We start from the raw sequence: 19685 nt of genomic DNA, 5'->3' as shown, positions 1-19685 counted from the left end.
TCTAATCCAGTCTAATTTAACTTGAAGTGGTTCAGTCCTGTTCAGTCTAGTCCAAATAACTATACAATAAAATTAGACTAGATTGAACCAGATTGGTTGATCGGTTGTACTAGGTTTTTTACCCAAGTAATCAACAACTTGGACTGGTCCAATCCTGTTTAGGTGAATTTTTTATTTTTTAATAATTTATAATTTAGATGTTACCTTTAATTTTTTTAAAATATTTTTAGAGATTTTATGTATCTATGATGAAGTTTAATATTTAAGGATGAGTTTTATATGATTATAAGTATTTTTTATGCTTAAATTGTATTTTATCATGTTAAAATCTTGCTTCCCATAAAAAAAAAAATTAAAAAAAAAAAAACCTGGATTGCCTGGACTAGTCCACTAGTTTGATAGACCAAGTTTAGTGCAATCTGACATCAGATCACTATTAGACTGGAACAAACTATAGATTGCCAACCCCAACTTGACCAAAATTAGACCAAACTTCGGGTTGAACTCTGGTTTGGTTCGGCTGTCCATTGTTCCCAAAAAAAACTTCTTATCCATACCTCTTTAGCCAAAAAAACCTGATTAACAATTTTTAGTGGATAAATGCTAAGACAACCTCTCTTAACAGAGAAAAAGCATTTCTACATATAGATTTAGGCAGCTTAATGCATGATAGCCCAGGAATATTAGCAGCTAAGAGAATATTTTTAATGAGTGTAAGTTGAGAAGCTTGGTAAAGGAATTTGGCTTGCCAAACACTCATTTTTTCCCACTAAACTGATTACTTGTTGATAAATTGGGTTTGTTTCTCCCGAATCGAATCAATTCAATTTCCAAGATATCTATCAAACCTTGCAGAGATTTCGATTCCAATGAAGTTTGATACTTGCATCTTGACATTACATAAAACATTTGGACTAACAAAGAATCCATTCAAAACATAAGTCTACTTATTCATATAACTAATTCTACAATCGAATTTCTCTTTGTTTAATTTTTTTTGGGGTCAGAATTCTGCAATCAAATCTCAGTGTTTAGATTTTTATGGTAAACATAATTATAACTCATCATGTTCAAGCAAATGATGAAGTGTAAAAAAGTCCAAATATTAAAAATTGGTTAGATTATTGGTTGTAATATATATAAATCTGTGAAGACAAATTGTTTTTGTAACAGTATCACCTGTCATGTTTGGATAGAATTTAGAGTTAAGTTTGACATCGACATATTTGTGTGCATGAAACATTGCTGAGTTTATAATTTATCTTTAGTTATGTGCAATCTGTATTAGATTATATGTAAAAATTTTCAAAGCTAAAGATATGTTTATATAACTAAAATTACAATCAATAGGAGATATTCTTTACCAATTTCTTCTTTTTATTACATGAGGGCAAATTAGCACACAACAATCCAATCTTATTTCTTAGATGTATCCAACATTCTAATCTTTCTAGTGAGTTAGTTTTATCCATAAAATTTTAAATACAGTGCAATCTCATTCTTTTTTTTAGTTGAAATCATTGTTTTTCCTTTATTCATTTTAAAACCATTTTGATTCCTTTTGACAAATTATTAACAACTTTTATATAAGTAACCAAGCTATAATTACATTATAAAATTTAAAAAGGGGTGAGATTTGCACAAAATTAAATAGCTCAAGACTAAAATTGTAATACTAAAGAGACTAGCGCGGCGGGCATACTTTTACCAAAGACAGAATGTTGAAGAATTTGGGGGGGAAAATGAAAGAGGATGAGAAGTAAATAAACCGGGCGAACAGGTCTCACTGAAAACGCCCGCTGTTCGATTACTGATGATCTCCCGAAAAACCTACCTCCTTCTTTTGGCCACTCTTATAAGCCCTTGCAGTGTTCTGTTTTGTTACCTCATGTTCTCTTCTCTCTCTCTAATTTCTCTCTCCTACGAAATCATCCTGCTTGCCTGTTTGGCTTCGTTTTCTCTTTCTTCCTCCCCCTCTCTTCTCTTTTTCTTTTTTTCTTTTTTTTCTTTTTCCTCCTGCTCTTTTATCTATCAGCCCCTTCGTCTTGCACTGCCATTACGACCCAATAAAACCCTAATCCACCACGCTTCACTGTGCAGGTGCTTCCTTCTACAACCCCCTTTCTGTTTCACTTGTGTTTGTGTTTACGGGTTGATGGTAATTGATGTGTTTTGAATTGTTGAAGGTTTGATTTTTACAATATTGTGGATCTGTTTGGTTGGTTGCAGGGAAATTTTGAGAGAGAGGAGTTTGTTTCTTCTTTTCCTTTTCTTTTATTATTTTTTCCGGTTTTCTGATTGTGTCTGTTGAGCAAGTACGAATTGGGATATATGTCCGTCAATCAATCAAGGTCCGATAAGAGCGACAATCATTACCGTAAATCCGGGCGATCAGGGAGCTTCCATCAGCAGCGAGGTTCCTCAGGCACGTACGTTAAGGGCGGTGGCGGCGGGCCCGCGCCTTCTCCCGGGATCACTTCGGGTTCCTCACAGCCCTCTAATCGGAGGTAGGTTGGGGTCTGCGAGTTTTATTTTCTTGCATTTTTTGTTGGATTGTGGGCATTGCGGGAATGCGAGGGGCGTAATTTCTCCGTTTCTATGTAGAATTGTGTTTTCTTGACTGGGAGGATTGTGTCAGATTGGGAAACTGGAGTTCTGTGACTAGTGTTTTTCTATCGTCCTCAACCGGTGTACTCCTCTGTTTTATTAACTTTGCTTCTTGCTTGTCCTAGTTTTAAGAGGTCTAATAATCCACATGGTGGGCAATCTAGGGTAAACCCTCCCCCTGTGAATTCAGCCGAGTCTAATAGTGCTTCTACAGGCCGGACGATACCAAATGGCGCTCATTTACAACAATCACCTGGTATGCTTGATATTTTCTCTTCTTTTTTTTCTTTTTGTTTTGGTTATCTGTTTTAGGGGGTGGGGGACGTTGGTTTTGTTCTGCTTTGCATTTATTGTTTGATTATGTTATCCGGTGGAATTACGCGCATGAGTGCATGCCTCGGCCTTATTGTAATTTTATGTCAGCGAGTGTATGGTATATTATGATTGCGAATATTCTTTATGACCTTCATTCATGTGGTGTGGCAGGAGCCTCTGATGCGCCAGGTACAAATGCAGCTGCCAAGTCATCTGAAGCCTCATCTGTACAGAAGAGCTTCAGAGTTGTTCCAAAGGCTCCAGCTCCTCGACCTACCACCATAAATTCTGATACAGCAGCTCCTACAACCCCTACCAAGGGTATGTGACCGCGCATGCTTTGTACTCAGTACATGGACGAGCAAGAAATCCTCATACGCTCACATTGCATTTTTTTTAAAATTAGAATTTATTTACTTTTCTCACCTATGCCCTGTAAGACTGAACTGTTTGAATTTTCATGTCTATTTTTTTTTTAATTATGATTATAATTTATGCAGTCCCTGGAGATTCATCCAAGCCATTTGCTTTTCAATTTGGGTCCATTAGCCCCGGTTTCATGAATGGGATTTCAGTATGTTTCTTATCGGTTATTTTTTATGTGCCTGAAGTATTTGTACACTGCCTTTTGCTTAGATTTTTCAGTCAGCATAATTGATTGTGTTCATTTTATGATAACTAGGTTCCTGCACGCACAAGCTCAGCTCCTCCAAATTTGGATGAGCAGAAAAGAGGCCAGGTAGGCAGGTTTATTCTTTATTCATGCAATCTCTTGTATTTTTGTGTCACAATATGGATTTATTGCCACTGCAGACTCCTTGAGTTTCAGAAGCTGAATCGTAAATGGTAGCTAAATTTTGTCTTCTGTACGTTGGAAATAATAGTTTGTTGTCTGGTCTTATTTTTCAGGCTCGTCATGATTCTTTTAGATCTGCACCTTCAGCGCCAACACCTCCACAACAGCTACCACCACGGAATGATGGTGGTGTTACTGACCAATGTAATGCTGGGGAAGCTCATTCAGTGAACAAGGTGAAAAAGGAGGAGCAGGCATCAGCTTTGCCCCCATCAAGCCAGGTGCAAAAGCCATCTGTTGCCATGACTGGGATTTCAACAGCAATGCCATATCATCACCAATCACAGGCACCTGTACAGTTTGGTGGTCCTAACCCACAGATTCTATCTCAGGGAATGTCAGCAGCATCTCTTCAGATGCCTATACCAATGCATTTACCTATGGGAAATGTTGCACAAGTACAACAACAGGTTTTTGTTCCAGGTCTTCAACCTCTGCCTATTCATCCACAGGGAATTATGCATCAAGGCCAAAACTTAAGTTTCAGTTCTCAAATGAGTCCTCAATTGCCCCATCAGTTAGGTAGCATGGGTATTAACCTGAACCCACAATATCCCATGCAGCAAGGTGGAAAATTTGCTGGTCCCCGCAAAACTACCACTGTCAAGATTACTCATCCTGAGACACATGAAGAGCTGAGGCTGGATTTTGAGAAAAAGGAAGATTCACATTCAGATGGCACCTCATCAAGTGTCAGGTCTTATCCTAGTATTCCTTCTCAGCCTCAACCTGTTCAGTCATTTGCCACCTCTCATCCCTTAAACTATTATCCATCTAGCACTTACAGTAGCAGCTCTCTTTATTTTCCACCCACTTCTGTTCCTTTACCAAGCAGCCATATAACTCCTAATTCTCAGCAACCAAGATTTAATTATCCAGTCAATCCAGGCCCCCAAAATGCAGGTTTTAACAATCAATTATCTATTGGTTCCTTTCCTGTTAATAAAACTGGTGCTTCTGTTCATGGCCTCGGGGAAACACCAAATCTGGAACATTCTCGTGGCGTGCAGAAAGGGATTTCATCAACTATATCTGGACTAACTCATGCTGGCATCAAACCAAGTGGGACCTCTGGTGTTAAAGCAAGTGAATCTCCTAGCTCTTTAGGGGCATCTATTGATGTTGGCTTGACTCAGAAAGGGTCTGATAATTGTTCTGAGACATTGTTACATCAGTCTAAATCATCTAGCGATTCTTTTGTTGCAAGGTCATTGCCAAAACAACCTGCTGCAGGGCCTGCTGAGAAGCTGGCATCTACTCCCTTGATGCCTTCTCCAGCTTCTTTGAGTGACAATTCTGCCTCAGATTTGTCCAACAATGAAGGAAGAAGGAATGAATCTCTTAGCAGGTCAAACTCTATGAAAGATAATCAAAAGAAAACAGGGAGGAGAGGGGAATCTTCGCATCAGGTACTTGAATGCTTTAATAGTCAACTTGCTTTTTTATTTATTTTTAATCTTATCTTAATTTACATGAAGTGGCATATTCTCTTTTTGGTTATTCCCACAGGTTCCTGTGCTATCTCCTGCTGTGGTTGTTGTACCTTCTCAATCTGTTGATAGTGCTATGCCTGATCGTGAAATTTCTGATACTGTGGGAAATAAAACAAAGCCTTGTGCAGCAATAACCACTGAAGATATCTCTAGCACACCAGAGGCGTTATCAGTTACAGCTAACAGTGGTATTGTTCCTGATGCCAATGAAATGAACATTGACCCTTCTGCTGAAAATTTTGTTTGCATTCCAGCTGAAGGAGTTGGTGCTTCAGCTGTTGATGGCTTGGAAAATCATGAGCATGAGAAGCTAGAGGAATCATCACAGCAGGATAAACCGGAAAAGATGGATGTTTTTGAAATGGGTAATAAAAATGATGGATCTGAAGTATTTAAACAAAAAGGTGATGGTGATGGGATGAAATTTGAAGAAAGAAAACATGGCGCAGCAAAGGAATTGCAAGATGTACAACAGAGACCGGAATTGCAGGATGAATCTACAGATTGTAGATCAGCATGTGAGATGACAAGCGATAGTTTAGGTGTGTCTACCGCAGATGATTTGGATTCTAGAGATATCTCTTTAAATAGAAATGATAGTACAGTTAGTAATGAATCTATTTCTACAACTTCTGCCACATCTGATAACAAGGATTGTTCAGAGAATGCTGAGAGTGGCTCAGTTTCCCTTCCAACATCATTTAACAAGGATAGACCTATTTTGGAGCCAAACAAGGTGAAAACTATAGCCAAAGGAAAGAAGAAAAGAAAGGAGACCCTTCAGAAAGCAGATGCTGCCGGGTCAACTTCTGATCTTTATAATGCATACAAGAGACCTGAGGAAAAGAAAGAAGTTGTGAGTACAGAGAGCAAAGAAATTACTTCTCCGGGAAGGTTAAAGCAGTTGCCTAATGAGGCTGCTCAATCAGATGCTATTGCAACTGTGAAAGATGGACATGACAATGCTGAGCCTGATGACTGGGAGGATGCTGCTGACATGTCTTCCCCAAAATTAGAAGTTGTGGGTACAACTCAACAGGTCAGTGATGGGAGTGAACTTACAGCGAAAAAATACTCCAGAGATTTCCTTTTGAAATTTGAAGAGCAATATGTTGATCTTCCTGAAGGTTTTGAAATTACAGCAGACATTGCTGAGGCTCTGATGAATTCAAATATTACTGGTTCTCATGTTGAACGTGATTCACATCTTAGTCCAGGAAGAATTATGGATAGGTCTGGTGGGATGTCTCGAATGGACCGACACGGGTCTGGGCGTTTTGAAGAAGACCGGTGGGGTAAAATCCCTGGACCTTTTAATTCAGGACGTGACACTCGTATGGATGGCTTTGGAGGTAATGCTGGATTTCGACCTGGTCAAGGAGGCAATTTTGGTGTTTTGAGGAACCCCCGTGTGCAGGCACCTCTGCAGTATGCTGGAGGAATCCTTTCTGGACCGATGCAGTCAATGGGAAATCAGGGAGTTACGCAAAAGAATAGCCCTGATGGTGAGAGGTGGCAACGAGCAACTAACTTCCAGCAGAGGGGTTTAATTCCGTCTCCTCAAACCCCACTTCAGGTGATGCACAAGGCTGAGAGAAAGTATGAGGTGGGTAAGGTGACAGATGAGGAACAAGCAAAGCAGAGGCAGTTGAAGGCCATTCTGAACAAGTTAACTCCTCAGAATTTTGAGAAACTTTTTGAGCAGGTTAAAGCGGTGAATATTGACAATACTGACACGCTTAATGGTGTAATCTCTCAAATATTTGAGAAAGCTCTAATGGAGCCAACCTTCTGTGAAATGTATGCCAATTTCTGCTTACATCTAGCTGCTGTGTTGCCAGATTTTGGTGAAGACAATGAAAAGATAACTTTTAAGAGATTATTGTTAAACAAGTGCCAAGAGGAATTTGAGAGGGGTGAAAGGGAGCAAGAAGAAGCTAATAAGAATGATGAGGGTGAGGTCAAGCAGTCTGCTGAAGAGAGGGAAGAGAAACGAATTAAGGCAAGAAGGCGCATGTTAGGTAATATAAGATTGATTGGAGAATTATATAAGAAAAAAATGTTGACAGAGAGGATAATGCATGAGTGCATCAAGAAGTTACTGGGATCGTATGAGGACCCTGATGAGGAAGATATTGAGGCTTTGTGCAAGCTGATGAGTACTATTGGGGAGATAATTGATCATCCCAAAGCCAAGGAACACATGGATGCATATTTTGAAAGGATGATATTGTTATCAAAGAACATGAATTTATCTTCTCGAGTGAGATTCATGTTGAAGGATGCTATTGATTTGAGAAAGAATAGATGGCAACAGAAACGGAAAGTTGAGGGTCCGAAAAAGATTGAGGAGGTTCACAGGGATGCTGCCCAAGAGAGGCAGGCCCAAACTGGCAGGCTAGGACGTGGTCCAGGCAATGCTGCATCATCAAGAAGGATGCCTATGGATTTTAGTCCAAGAGGGTCGTCTATGTTTTCTCCTACTAACAACCCTATGGGGCTGCGTGCGCCACAGGTTCGCGGTGGTGGTTCTCAGGATGTTCGTCAAGACAATAGACTATCATATGAGGCTAGAAATTTGTCTGTTACTTTGCCTCAAAGACCTTTAGGTGATGATTCAATAACCCTGGGACCACAAGGTGGTCTTGCAAGAGGAATGTCTTTTAGAGGGCCCGCTGTGATTCCAAGTTCTGTTCCTGATTTGCACCCAGGTGCAGATTCTCGAAGAATGACATCTGCTCTGAATGGTTATGGCAATTCATCAGAGCGTACTCTGTATAGCAGTAGAGAAGATCAAATGACAAGACATGGACCAGATAGATTTGCTGGTCCAACTGCTTATGACCAATCAGCTGTTCAGGAGCGTAATATTAATTATGGTAATAGGGAGTCGAGAAATGCAGACCGGAGTCAAGAGAGACCAGTTGCAACTTTAACTCCTGGAGTTCAAGGATCTGCTGTCTCTGAGAATGTGTCGTTGGAGAAGGTTTTGCCAGCAGAACGATTGCAGGACATGTCCATGGCGGCAATTAAAGAATACTACAGGTATTGTTTTCTTTCATCTAGCCTGTTCTATCTTTCTTTGCCATTGTATGCCTTTCCTCGCTCTGCTGTATGCTGGCTTGGTGCAACATTTTCCCCATTTTTCTTTATTTCTTGGATTTTAACGAGGGCATGTTATTCCCCTATGAGAGAAGGTTTTGAGCACTCTCTCTCAGCGTTTTCTCGGTGACAAGGAATTGCCCTCATTCTGTGTCATTGTATTTGTTGGATTCATAAACCTTATCTTGAATTACTTATCCTTATCAATTATCAGACTTCATCTTATTGCAAGTGCAGATAGATATTGTGCAGGTATGATTATGACGTTTAATGGGAAAAATGGTTCTTAGTTAAGTTGAATTGTAACTTATTGTGAACAAAATGCGTGTTTAATGTGGAGCCATAGCTATTTGATTTATTACGTCTGCTGCCACAAGCAGATGACTTGCACATGTTACGTAATACTTTGCATTGACTCTGTTTAAAATGTTCATATTGATATAAAACTGCCAGTAATGTGTTCTGGTTAAGGGAATGAGGACCTGATGCAGATGCCACAGTTTATGAGGCATCTTCCATTTCAGCGGATGCCTGGCTCATGAAATCCAGCATTTTATACTTCATGTTGCTATTTTGAACTATATCATTGTGTTTGCTACGCATTGATGTTTCAATCTGCAATGGTGCATACCATGGAACAAAGAACCTGCTAAAAGTGTTCTCCCTTCCATTGAAATTATGGTTGCAAACGCTGTTTAAATAACTATATAGTTAATTTTAATATTGAATAGTAAGCAATTTGTCTGTGCCACATTTATTGTTGATATCTGGATGCTAACTTGTCAGTCGTGTGCTTCGTACTGTCTGCACTCTGTACTGGTTTTAGTTGCTTAGTCGGGACTGCTCTACTTTCATTTTTCTTAAGAAGGTTGCAGAAATTACTGCTGCTTATGATTTTTCCAACTAGTGTAATGTCATTTATATGTGAGTTACAATGTTTGTAGTGAACAAAAGGGACAAAATACAGGCCCAAACTTCTAAGGAACACCACTGCTTTTTGGTGGTTTTTTAATTGTGTTGTTATGTGATTTGAGTTCAATGTTACGCTCTCAGCTTTTATTACCTTTTTTTTTTTTTTTTTTGAGTGTGTTGAACAACATATACGGTTCTCCTAGTCCGTTAATGTTGTAGTGATCAAGTTGTTTTCCATCCATTGAGTTTGTTACATGTCTTTCTGACTGAAAGCTATGATTTCCAGTGCTAGAGATGTAAAAGAAGTTGCGCAGTGTGTCAAAGATTTAAAGTCTCCCAGCTATCATCCTTCGATGATTTCTTTATGGGTCACGGACTCCTTTGAGAGAAAGGACACGGAAAGAGATCTTTTGGCCAAATTACTAGTGAGCCTTACAAAGTCTCAGGATGCCACCTTGAGTCAGACTCAGCTTATCCAAGGGTGAGAATTAGTGAAAATCTTCTGATTACTAGCGGAAAACTGTTATTGCATAGAATCTCACCGTGTTATGTTTCTTCCCCCTGCTAGGTTTGAATATGTTCTAAATGGTCTGGAAGATGCCGTCAATGATGCCCCCAAAGCGCCAGAATTTCTAGGCCGACTTTTTGCCAGAGTTGTGACAGAAAATGTTGTCTCTTTGAAAGAGATCGGCCAACTATTATCACGTGAAGGCGGAGAGGAGCAAGGCCAGCTCTTAGAAATTCAACTCGCAGCCGATGTTCTTGGAAGCACATTGGAAGCAATAAAAGTGGAGAAGGGAGACGCTGTCTTGAGTGAGATTCGGTCAAACTCTAACTTGAGGCTGGAGACTTTCCGGCCACCCCATCCCATTATATCAAGGAAGTTGGAAAGTTTTATTTAGGGTATAGTGATGGTCATTGTATCTTTTGTTGTAGGCTAGAGTTTTTTTTTTTCTTTTCTTTGGGGGGATTATTTTGTGCTAGTACTACTAGGGTGTTAATTTGCAGTAATTATTTTCTTTATGGGGTGGTTGGGTAGCCATAATTAACATATACTGATCTTTCCATTGTCTTAATTTGTAACACCGTCCAATATCATGACTATTATGAAAGGTTCAATTGGGCATCTCAAAGCCGAGGCTGCTGAATTCTCTTGCCTGCCTCATGGAGAGGTTTTAATTGTTATTATTGCCTTGTATGATTTAATCTGCCCATGAAAAATGGTGTGCCAGGAAATTGATGTTCCCTCATCATCAATTGCTATGCATGTGGAATATAGTTCATTCAAGTTCATCCTGGTGAATGAGATATTGTAATTCAGGTGTGTTGTTTGGCTTTAGAGGGTCTTTAATACGAAGAAGTAGTTGGAGGTTGAATTTTATCATAAATATAAAATTTAAATTTATTTTGTCTTTCATTTTCTCAAAATATTCATATTAATTTTAAGGGATTTTATTAAAAATTAATTCTGATGATCAAATGCATGAGATTAAAGGTGTAATTTAGGAAAACTAATTCACGATTGTGACAAATAAATAATTATTTTTAAATTTGTTATTTAGTTTTTATATTAAAGATTGGAGATGGATATAGTATATATAAACAAAGCTGATTACTACAGTGAGTATGCCATCGTAAATTTGGCACGTCACTCAACTTTCTAATGTTTTGTGCTATTTCCCTTGCGAAGGATGGATATCCATTTTTCATTTCATTTTTGACAAGAGGACACAGAAACCATTACAATTGATGCGGGCAAGCTATATATCCATTTCCCATTAGAAAAACGCAAAAGTTGATTTTTTTTTAACTTGGTTTAATTACTTCTTATCTACTTAATTATTTATTTAATATTTTGGTCCAACCTTTTTCTGTGTGGCTAATTTACGTTGAGGAAAAGTTGTGATGGAGCTTGTTTAATTAAAATGTTAATTGACTGAGAGATCTTGAAAGTATAAAAATCCCATATGAAATTATATCTTAATCTGTAACTAGATTGTTGACGTTGATCTCATGTTTCATATCATCTGAGAAGGCTTGAAAGTGAACGTACATATTAGCATCAACGATGAATTTCAGAATACCTATCATCGTTATTATAAGAATGAATCAGAGGGGGAGTTTGGCAACCCCATAATAATTTAAAAGAAGTCTTTTTATTCAATTTGGATAAAATTTTTCTCATATATTTATTCATGTGTCTTGATGCTTTATCTTTATTGGGCCAAACGAGAATAAATACATACTGCCTCGTATATCTAATATGGGAACTAGATAATTAATATGAGGAGATTAAAAAATTAATCAAATTTATTAATTATAATAAGTATGTATTGATTTTTCTAAGATATTGTTTTTAATCATATGTATTGAAACTATTTCTTGATAAAATCCTTATAATTATTAAGGATATTTTAGATAAAACATTATAGATTAGACAGATAAAGTTTATCGAAGTACTATATTTAGAATTAAATTTAATATTCTAATTAGCTTTTATATTAAATATCAAAGGTAGTAGAATAAGTAGTTGTTAATTTTTTTTTTTTGCCAACATAATTAGTTGTTCAGTTGTCTCAACAGCTATTGTATTATCTTAAATTAAGGGGGTGTTTGGATGAAAACCAAACCATGGTTTCAGAAGTGCTTTTACGGTTTACGAGGCAAATATGTGGAAGAGTTTGTCTCGTTTTGCGGAAAAGTGCTTATGAAACCATGGTTTGGAGGTTACCAAACACCCCCTAAGTCAACCAGATATATTTGGTTTAAGGTGCATCAGTACATCTAGCATCCTGAAATATTTTTTCAGGTATATTCAGCATCATGAAGTATTTTGTGTGCATCTAACACCCTGAAATATTTTTTTTTAAAATGCGTCTAGTACCTGAAGTATTTTTTTTTTGGTATATCTAGTATCACAAAATATTTTTTTGAGTGTGTTTAGCACCCAAAAAATATTTTTTAGTGCATCCAGCATCAAGGCAATTAAAAAAAAAAAAAACTAATGATGTTAGATGCACAAAATAATATTTTTTTGGTAGCTAGAAACATTCAAAGTATTTCTTCACAAAAAGACCAAACAGAAAAAAATTCCTATGCTAATTTCCAATTTGAAGCTAATCCTTATGAATCTCCATCTCAACTGTATGCACTAAGTCAAGAACCCTAATGATGGATGCACTCTAACCCCTTTTTTTTTTTCCCATGTAAAAGGAACATTAAATAAATAAATAATGGTTAACGTTAATCAAACACCTTGAAAATTCAGTTACATTCAATGTTCTAAAATATTTTGTGGTTTATTTAGCATTCTCAATTATTTTTTCAAGTATGTCTAACTCTCTAAAATATTTTACAGTGCATTTAATATTTTGAAATAATTTTTTCAATGTGTCTAGAACCTTAAAAAATAAAAAAATTTACTTTAGGATGCTTATTATAATTCTTCTAACAGATTTTTTTTGAGGAGTTAATGACGGGATTAAAATTACCCCAAAACAATTACTTTTTAAAGGCATAATTGATCCCAGAAAAAAGGATAATATTTTAAGGACAAAATTGCAGTACAAAATATTTAGGGTGTTGAGTTCACATTAAAAAAAAATAAAAGTGATTGACGAATCACAAAATATTTTAAAATACGAAATGCTACTTCAAAGTGCTACTTTTAGTAAATCAAGTACAAATTGTTTTAATATCATATTAATGATGAGTATCGCACTTAAAATCAAATTGACCCAAAAATATCGATAACTCAATACTTAACCAGTTCGGGCAAATTGCTGCTAATCTGATGGAAATCTAACTCGTTTTATGCTTGTTTAGAGTTGCTCATATTAAATGTTTATAAACATATTTATGTAAATTAAGTACTTACCTTGTATTTTATACTATTAAAAAGTATGTCATTCCATACAAACACACAATTGGTTTGCACCAGGTAACCAGTTAGGCTAGAAAGATCAAAATGTCCACATGGGTAAAACTAAAAAATGTCTGACAACCTTAAAAGTACTTTTTAAATCCTTCGGACAGGCTCCGGTTCAGACAACAATCAAACGCCGGCTTCTTCCTTTGGCCCCCAGTTTCGGATACGAACCTCTCCAGGCTTATAGGCCTTCGCGCCGAACTTCGCTGCTGTTCGTGACCTCGTCTCATCGCCCTTCCTGTCGCTCTCCTCAGTCTGTCATGACTCAGCGTCGTTGTTCGCTGCTAGCCTAATAATATATTCTGGTAAGTTCTGCGATTTAGCCGTTTAGGATTCTGTTTTTTTTTTCTTGGGGCGGGGTTTTTAATCGGTCTCATTCGAATTGATTTCTTTGCTGTAGGAAGCTATACTTTTACTTCCATGGGTTGCTCCGTTCAAGGGAGAACTTGCTGATGGAAGGTAAAACTCTGAATTTCTCCTCAGTCTCTAGACTCAATCTGTTTGTTTGTTTGTTTTCTTTCGTAGCAATCTCAATCAGTTGAGGCATAGTTGATACCCATTTAAGCCCCTTCAAAATTTCAGACTCAGAGAGTCCATTTTTCTGAATTTTACCGTTGATCATTGTCCAACTATTACTCTTGGTTTGGTATGAGGAAAAAGCTTAACTATTTTTGAAGGCAAAGATGCACATGTTGATGGAATCTTTTGTCTATGATTATTTTAAAAATCTAATTTTCTAATTCTTCAGAGTTGCAGAGAAAGAACCTCAGTCAGAAAATTACATATTGAGCTTTAAAAAAATTATATCGTCTTTCTTATTTAAATATTACCTTTTTTTCATAGTCAACTATAAATATTTTTAATTGAATTTTAATTTAATTATGACTGGTCTGGTTCCCATTTGATCATGATCTGACTCACTGTCTCCAACGATTTATTGACTGATCCTCCTTGCAGTAACTTGATGATGAGTGTGGATATAAAGCTTGTGTATTAACAGCCAACGTTAAGTCAACGAGATATATTTTCTCAGATTACGTTTAACCAAAATAAATAAATAAACAAACCACAACTTGTATTAACATCAACATGAACATTATATTAATAATGGATATGAACCCATTTCGGATCTCTTCTAATATAAACCCATTTCGGATCTCTCCACTTTCTGATAATTCACCACCAAAAGATCTATCAAAGAAAGAGACAAAGGGTAGGACTGAGGATCAAGCAATGGAAAGGAAGAATAACTCTGTGTTGATTCTTCCTCTTCTTCTTCTTGTTCTTCTCACAGGTTTGCCTTCTCTCTCAGCGTCTGGTGATTATGGGAAGAAGACGAAGCACTTTGTATTAATCCATGGAGGCAGTCACGGTGCGTGGTGCTGGTACAAGGTGGCCACTCTGTTGAGATCAAAGGGTCATAATGTGACAACGCTTGACTTGGGTGCTTCTGGAATAAACCCCAAGCAAGTGAATCAGATACGTTCCATTTCTGATTACTATGAGCCATTGATGGTCTTCATGGAGTCGGTTCCGGCAAAGGAGAAAGTGATCCTGGTCGGACATAGTTTAGGAGGGGTGTCTACTTCTGTTGCCATGGAGAAGTTTCCTCACAAAATATCAGTTGCAGTTTTTGCTACCGCTTATGTTCTTAGCCAAAACCTCTCCTATCCTGCTGTTCTCTCTGAGGTAATTCTTAATATCATAACTAAAACCTGGAACAGACTGGTGAGTTGACCCACCACGTCCTCTAATTGGGCTGGAATTTCGATTGAATCAGTAATTGAACGAACCAGTGCAACTCGGTTAACTCGGCTGGTTGGTGTTAATTGACCACTCTGGTTTTGAGTACCTTGCTTAACATAACTAAATCTTAATCCTCTGTATTGCATAAGGCTACCCTGACCTATTTCTATTAAGCATGACGTTTTGCTATATATGATGGTTTGTCTGTTGGTGCTGTTGTTTGATTCTAATTCCTTGCTATTGCTGTCCCTTCTTTCATTAAATTCATATTACTGTATACATTTAATCAATTTCCTTATGATTAAAAAATACCATGCATCTAGTTTTATCTGAGACAAATTGAACTAATCCACGGATTTGAATGTGCTGAACATGTATGCTAAAAAGAATGTGAAATATGCATAGGCTATCATTTATATGTCATATGCAAATTGTATTGTTTGTGAGTCATATACAGTATGACTTATGTATTGTACAAGATTATTTTTCATCTCTGTCCAAAAGAAAATTGGATTGTGGATTTTGAATGGGCATGTATGAGGATGTGAAGTACTCCTCCGGTTCTAAATATAAGACCCTTATACTAGTGTGTATAAGGGTCTTATATTTAGGACCGGAGGGGTATTATAATTGTACCATATTTTATTGAAAATATTTTGGTTTGTGAATTTTGCATCGATTAAAAGAATAATTATATTGTTGCAGCTGAGCAGAAGAAACATTTCATTGATGGACACGCAACTTTTCTTTGAAGATGGGCCCACCAACCCTCCCACTGCAAGACTTATTGGGCCCAAATTCATGGCAACCCGTATGTATCAATTATCCTCACCAGAGGTAATCTCTCTCTCTCTCTCTCTCTCTCTCTAAAGTTAGAGATTGACCAGAACATTTGATCAGATTTGATAGAATTATAATTAATATGATCTCCGATTCTTAATATTAAATCAGTTTGTAATTAGAGATCTTATATGAAGAATCAAAAGTAGTAGTATGACATTTAAAATAAGAAAATGATGATATATAAGCTTATATAATACATTATCTGCATCATCAAACAAGTCCTAAACTCATAATTAATTTTGTTAGCAATTATATGGTCATGTGTTTTGTCAAAAAAACAAAATATAAAAATTATATGATCATGTCTAGAGCATATCAAATGGACCATTAGAAATGGACATAGTTAATCTCTCCTTTGTTAATAACAACACATGACATAGTTAATCTCTCCTTTGTTAATAACAACACATGGTGTTATTCTAAGGACAAAGCATTTTTGTGTAAGTGAAATTAATCAAAGCCCAAATGATAGGATTTGACACTTGCATTGTCACTGGTGAGGCCTGTGCCAATCTACAATGATGCCGAATTATTGAGGAAAGAAACAGCTGTCACAGGTAGCAGAAATGGAAGAGTACCAAAAATATTTATCAAATGTGAGAATGACGACTTGATCACAGAGGACCTCCAAAATTGGATGATTCAGAGATCTCTTCCATTTGATGATGTCAAAGTGATTGAAGGCTCAGATCATATGCCTATGTTTTCTCAACCACTCAAGCTAACCTCTCACCTTCTGCAGATTGCCAACATGTATTAGTTGGATTCAAAAACTCAGCACATTATAATGATATTATGAGTATTTGAAGGTCTATTTTATTGATTTTATCTGAAATTTACCCAGAACTTTGTCATGGAGTACATGTGCATGTAATTCTGCTTGCTTTTAATGGCATCATAATAAGATTGATTGCAGGTGAGTTCTTGACCTTTCCTGCAACGACTCGTGGAAAATCATGCTGAATTACTCTGTTTTAAGGATAACAAAACTAGAAGAAAATTAGTATTGTATTGTAGGGCCTATTGCAAATTGCAAGGACCAAATTGAAGGGATACTAGAAAGGACCTTCAATTCTAGTATTTTAACCTTTTTAAGTCTTAACATTTTTTCATGAAAGTCCTAAAGAGTTTATTTCTTATGTGAAAAATTGATTTTCAATTAAAAAAGGGAAGTTAACAATTTAATTTTGCAAAGCAATCAAAAACAGTTTTTATTACTCTAGTTAGTATTCTACTTAATGCATTAACCTCATAGCCTTATTGAAAACGTGATTTCATTCTTCAATGTTTAGCCTCGGCAAACCTTTGATTCTCCCAACTCCAGCATCAGCTGAGCAGCTCTAGCATTTTTTTCAATCAAAAAACTGTTTTAGCATTACTGAAACTTAAAAAACAAAATAGCAAAATATATTCAAATGCCTTGATACTTGTACATTAGAAATTATGGATTTAGAGTTAGTTTTTGGAAATTAAATATTAAAAAGGTGTTTAGAAATGCACTAATTGTACATACAGACATATGAATTTAGGATGGAACGCCCCCTCTCGATATGGATTTTGTCGAGCCTCGAAAATCTTCAGGATGGGACGGATATGGGTCCCATGAACTTCTTCAAAATAACGTCTCTTTAGGTGTTTATAACGACTTTCTAACAGATATATTTTTGTTTTAAAATAACGCGCACCAACCACTTTAAAACAAGGTAGTTTCGTTTTGGATCGCTCCCCACTTTTTAATACCACTTTCTATTCTTATTATATGAACTAGTTTGATATTCAATTTGATCTTAAATATAATATCTCAATTTATTTTAGTTCATATTTATTTTTTTTGTTAAGTTAGTTCTTACAGTAGTTGCATATGTTAAAAGTTCATCAAATGGTAATTATTAGTAAGGGTATTTTAAGAAAGACAACACCTATTTATTATAAATAACTAACTTAACTAATCTTCTTAATATATTTAAATTAGTTAACTAGTTCTTATATTAAAGATCAGAGGTAGTATAATGGAAGGGGCGGATGATGAAAGGTAGAGAGGGAGTATTATTGTATTATGATCTTTTGTACCGTTTTGAGTTCTTTGCAAAAGAAAAAACAGAAGTTGATTGTTCTAGGGATAAGGTGTTGAAATATCCTGAAAATATTCATGAAAGAACACCTAGCACCTGAATTTTTTTTTTTTTTGCTCTTATATGCCTTAAAAGTTTATCTTTATAACAAAAATACCCTGGTTGTTATTTATCATCAAGTTTGACAGTTAATTATGCCGTTTTACTGATATCTTTAACAGTCAAACTTAATAATGGATAATGGTTAAGAACAGAAATGTTATGAAATAAAATTTTCAGTACATATAAGAGTCCAAAAAAATTTCAAGTACTATGTGCCTCTTGATGCATACTTTCGAGGTATTTAAGCATCTTATGCTATTATATTCTATTTACTTCGCTCAATCGCTTTTTATCCACTTATTTATTATTTTGGGTTAGTTTTACACGAAGGAAAAGTTGTGATCGACCTTGTTTAATTAAAATGTCAATGTCAATTACCTGTTAGATCTTGGGGATATAAAAATCCCATATGAAGCTAAATATCTTTATAACTTATTACTGAGATTAACCTTGTGTTTTTATATATTTCTATTGTTTATTCTTTTAGAAGGGGTGAATGTGAACGGAGATACTAACACCAAGATGAACTTCAGAGATTAAGGATTCTAATTTCCATTATTGTATCAATAATTTCACTGTAAAATGTCTACGCTAGGGTTGAGCAAAACTCTCATCCTTAATATGAGAACTAGTTAAAAATTAAATTTTATTCTAAATATAAGACATTAATCCACTTTATTTTCCAAGTTTTTAATTTATTGTCTAAGGTATTTTTGTTGATTATACATGTTAAGAATTTCTATTTAAGAGTAATCACGATTAAAACGAGTATTTTAAAAAAATCAATTTATATTTATTACAAATAATTAATTTAACTAATTTTTTTTAAATTTATTTAAATTAGTTTAGTAAAATAGCTGTTGTACTAATTAAAGATTTTATAATAAGGAGGGAAGGTTACATTCTGGCACAATCAATCTGGAAGTCTTTGAAGAATCGTTGACCGAACGAGAATAAATAAATAGAATAATCAGTTGAGCTTTCCCATCAGCTACTGCACGACCAGATATATTTAATATTTTCTTCCCCCTATAAGAAACGTTAAATAAATAAGGGTTAAAAATATTGTTGGATTGACTTTTACTTTTAATTGGCGTACTACTTACGGTTTTGTAAGGATTTGGTCAGACTTTAAAAATACTACTTCTGATTTTTAATATAAGAGTTTTTTTAATGTTTATTTTGATCATAAATATAATATCTTAATTTATTTTATTTTTTATATTTATCTATTTTTTAAAATAGTCTTTATAATAATAATAATAGTTCTAACCAATATACTTAATTAGTAAGAATAATTTAAGAAAATTAATACCTATTTATTACAAATAATTAACTTAACTATTTTTTTTAATATATTCAAATTATTCAATTAACTCTTATATTAAGGATAAAAACTGATATTAATAAAGAGCATTTTCTATTTCCATGTTTTTGGCTAGCCGAAATGAATGATTATTATATTCAATTAAAATATATTAAAATTGTAGAATCATTGTACATGAAATAATAATTTTTTATGAAACTTGATACTCACTCAAAGATAAATATTATTCTTTTTTTATTCAAGACTTTTCAAATGCTGCGTAGAAATAAGTAACTATCTGTTAAGCTTTCCTAATCAGCTCCTGTATTAATAGCCCTTGTTAAGTCAACGATACATACTTTCTCACACACAAAATATAAAGCTTCACCAAAATAAATAAATA

General features: G+C 35.4%; 2 protein-coding genes across 4 annotated transcripts; both read left to right on the top strand.

Annotated features, from left to right (window-relative positions):
- The first annotated feature begins 2022 nt into the window (after positions 1-2022).
- LOC114753298 (eukaryotic translation initiation factor 4G-like) lies at positions 2023-10573 on the top strand. The gene is made up of 10 exons (XM_028941973.1): positions 2023-2100; positions 2230-2507; positions 2733-2863; positions 3094-3243; positions 3423-3496; positions 3605-3661; positions 3832-5187; positions 5288-8316; positions 9572-9766; positions 9854-10573. The coding sequence occupies exons 2-10, from the start codon at positions 2332-2334 to the stop codon at positions 10185-10187; spliced, it is 5502 nt and encodes a 1833-aa protein (XP_028797806.1). The 5' UTR covers positions 2023-2100; positions 2230-2331; the 3' UTR covers positions 10188-10573.
- A 2938-nt stretch (positions 10574-13511) lies between these two features.
- LOC114753300 (salicylic acid-binding protein 2-like) lies at positions 13512-16756 on the top strand. 3 transcript variants are annotated; one of them, XM_028941977.1, is made up of 5 exons: positions 13512-13518; positions 13614-13672; positions 14526-14902; positions 15665-15796; positions 16275-16756. In XM_028941977.1, exons 2-5 carry the CDS (start codon positions 13666-13668, stop codon positions 16560-16562), a joined length of 804 nt encoding a protein of 267 aa, XP_028797810.1. In that variant the 5' UTR covers positions 13512-13518; positions 13614-13665; the 3' UTR covers positions 16563-16756. The 3 variants fall into 3 exon arrangements, with proteins under 3 accessions (XP_028797810.1, XP_028797809.1, XP_028797808.1); XM_028941976.1 differs by having other exon boundaries at positions 14508-14902; XM_028941975.1 differs by lacking the exons at positions 13512-13518; positions 13614-13672 and having other exon boundaries at positions 14384-14902.
- Positions 16757-19685: the final 2929 nt, after the last annotated feature.

The sequence above is a fragment of the Neltuma alba genome, unplaced genomic scaffold, assembly GCF_004799145.2.
Source record: "Neltuma alba isolate B1F8T4 unplaced genomic scaffold, ASM479914v2 tig00007837_pilon, whole genome shotgun sequence".
Taxonomy (NCBI): domain Eukaryota; kingdom Viridiplantae; phylum Streptophyta; class Magnoliopsida; order Fabales; family Fabaceae; genus Neltuma; species Neltuma alba.
Note: the sequence above shows the minus strand (reverse complement) of the source record. Positions and strands in the feature narration are given on the sequence as shown.

Excerpts from the sequence above, each read along its gene's own strand:
- LOC114753298 (XM_028941973.1), top strand. The coding sequence starts at position 2,332 with ATGTCCGTCAATCAATCAAGGTCCGATAAGAGCGACAATCATTACCGT. Across the intron at positions 2,864-3,093 it reads TCATTTACAACAATCACCTG|GAGCCTCTGATGCGCCAGGT; the intron begins GTATGCTTGATA and ends GTGGTGTGGCAG. Across the intron at positions 9,767-9,853 it reads CAGACTCAGCTTATCCAAGG|GTTTGAATATGTTCTAAATG; the intron begins GTGAGAATTAGT and ends TCCCCCTGCTAG.
- LOC114753300 (XM_028941975.1), top strand. The coding sequence starts at position 14,447 with ATGGAAAGGAAGAATAACTCTGTGTTGATTCTTCCTCTTCTTCTTCTT. Across the intron at positions 14,903-15,664 it reads ATCCTGCTGTTCTCTCTGAG|CTGAGCAGAAGAAACATTTC; the intron begins GTAATTCTTAAT and ends ATATTGTTGCAG. Across the intron at positions 15,797-16,274 it reads ATCAATTATCCTCACCAGAG|GATTTGACACTTGCATTGTC; the intron begins GTAATCTCTCTC and ends CCCAAATGATAG.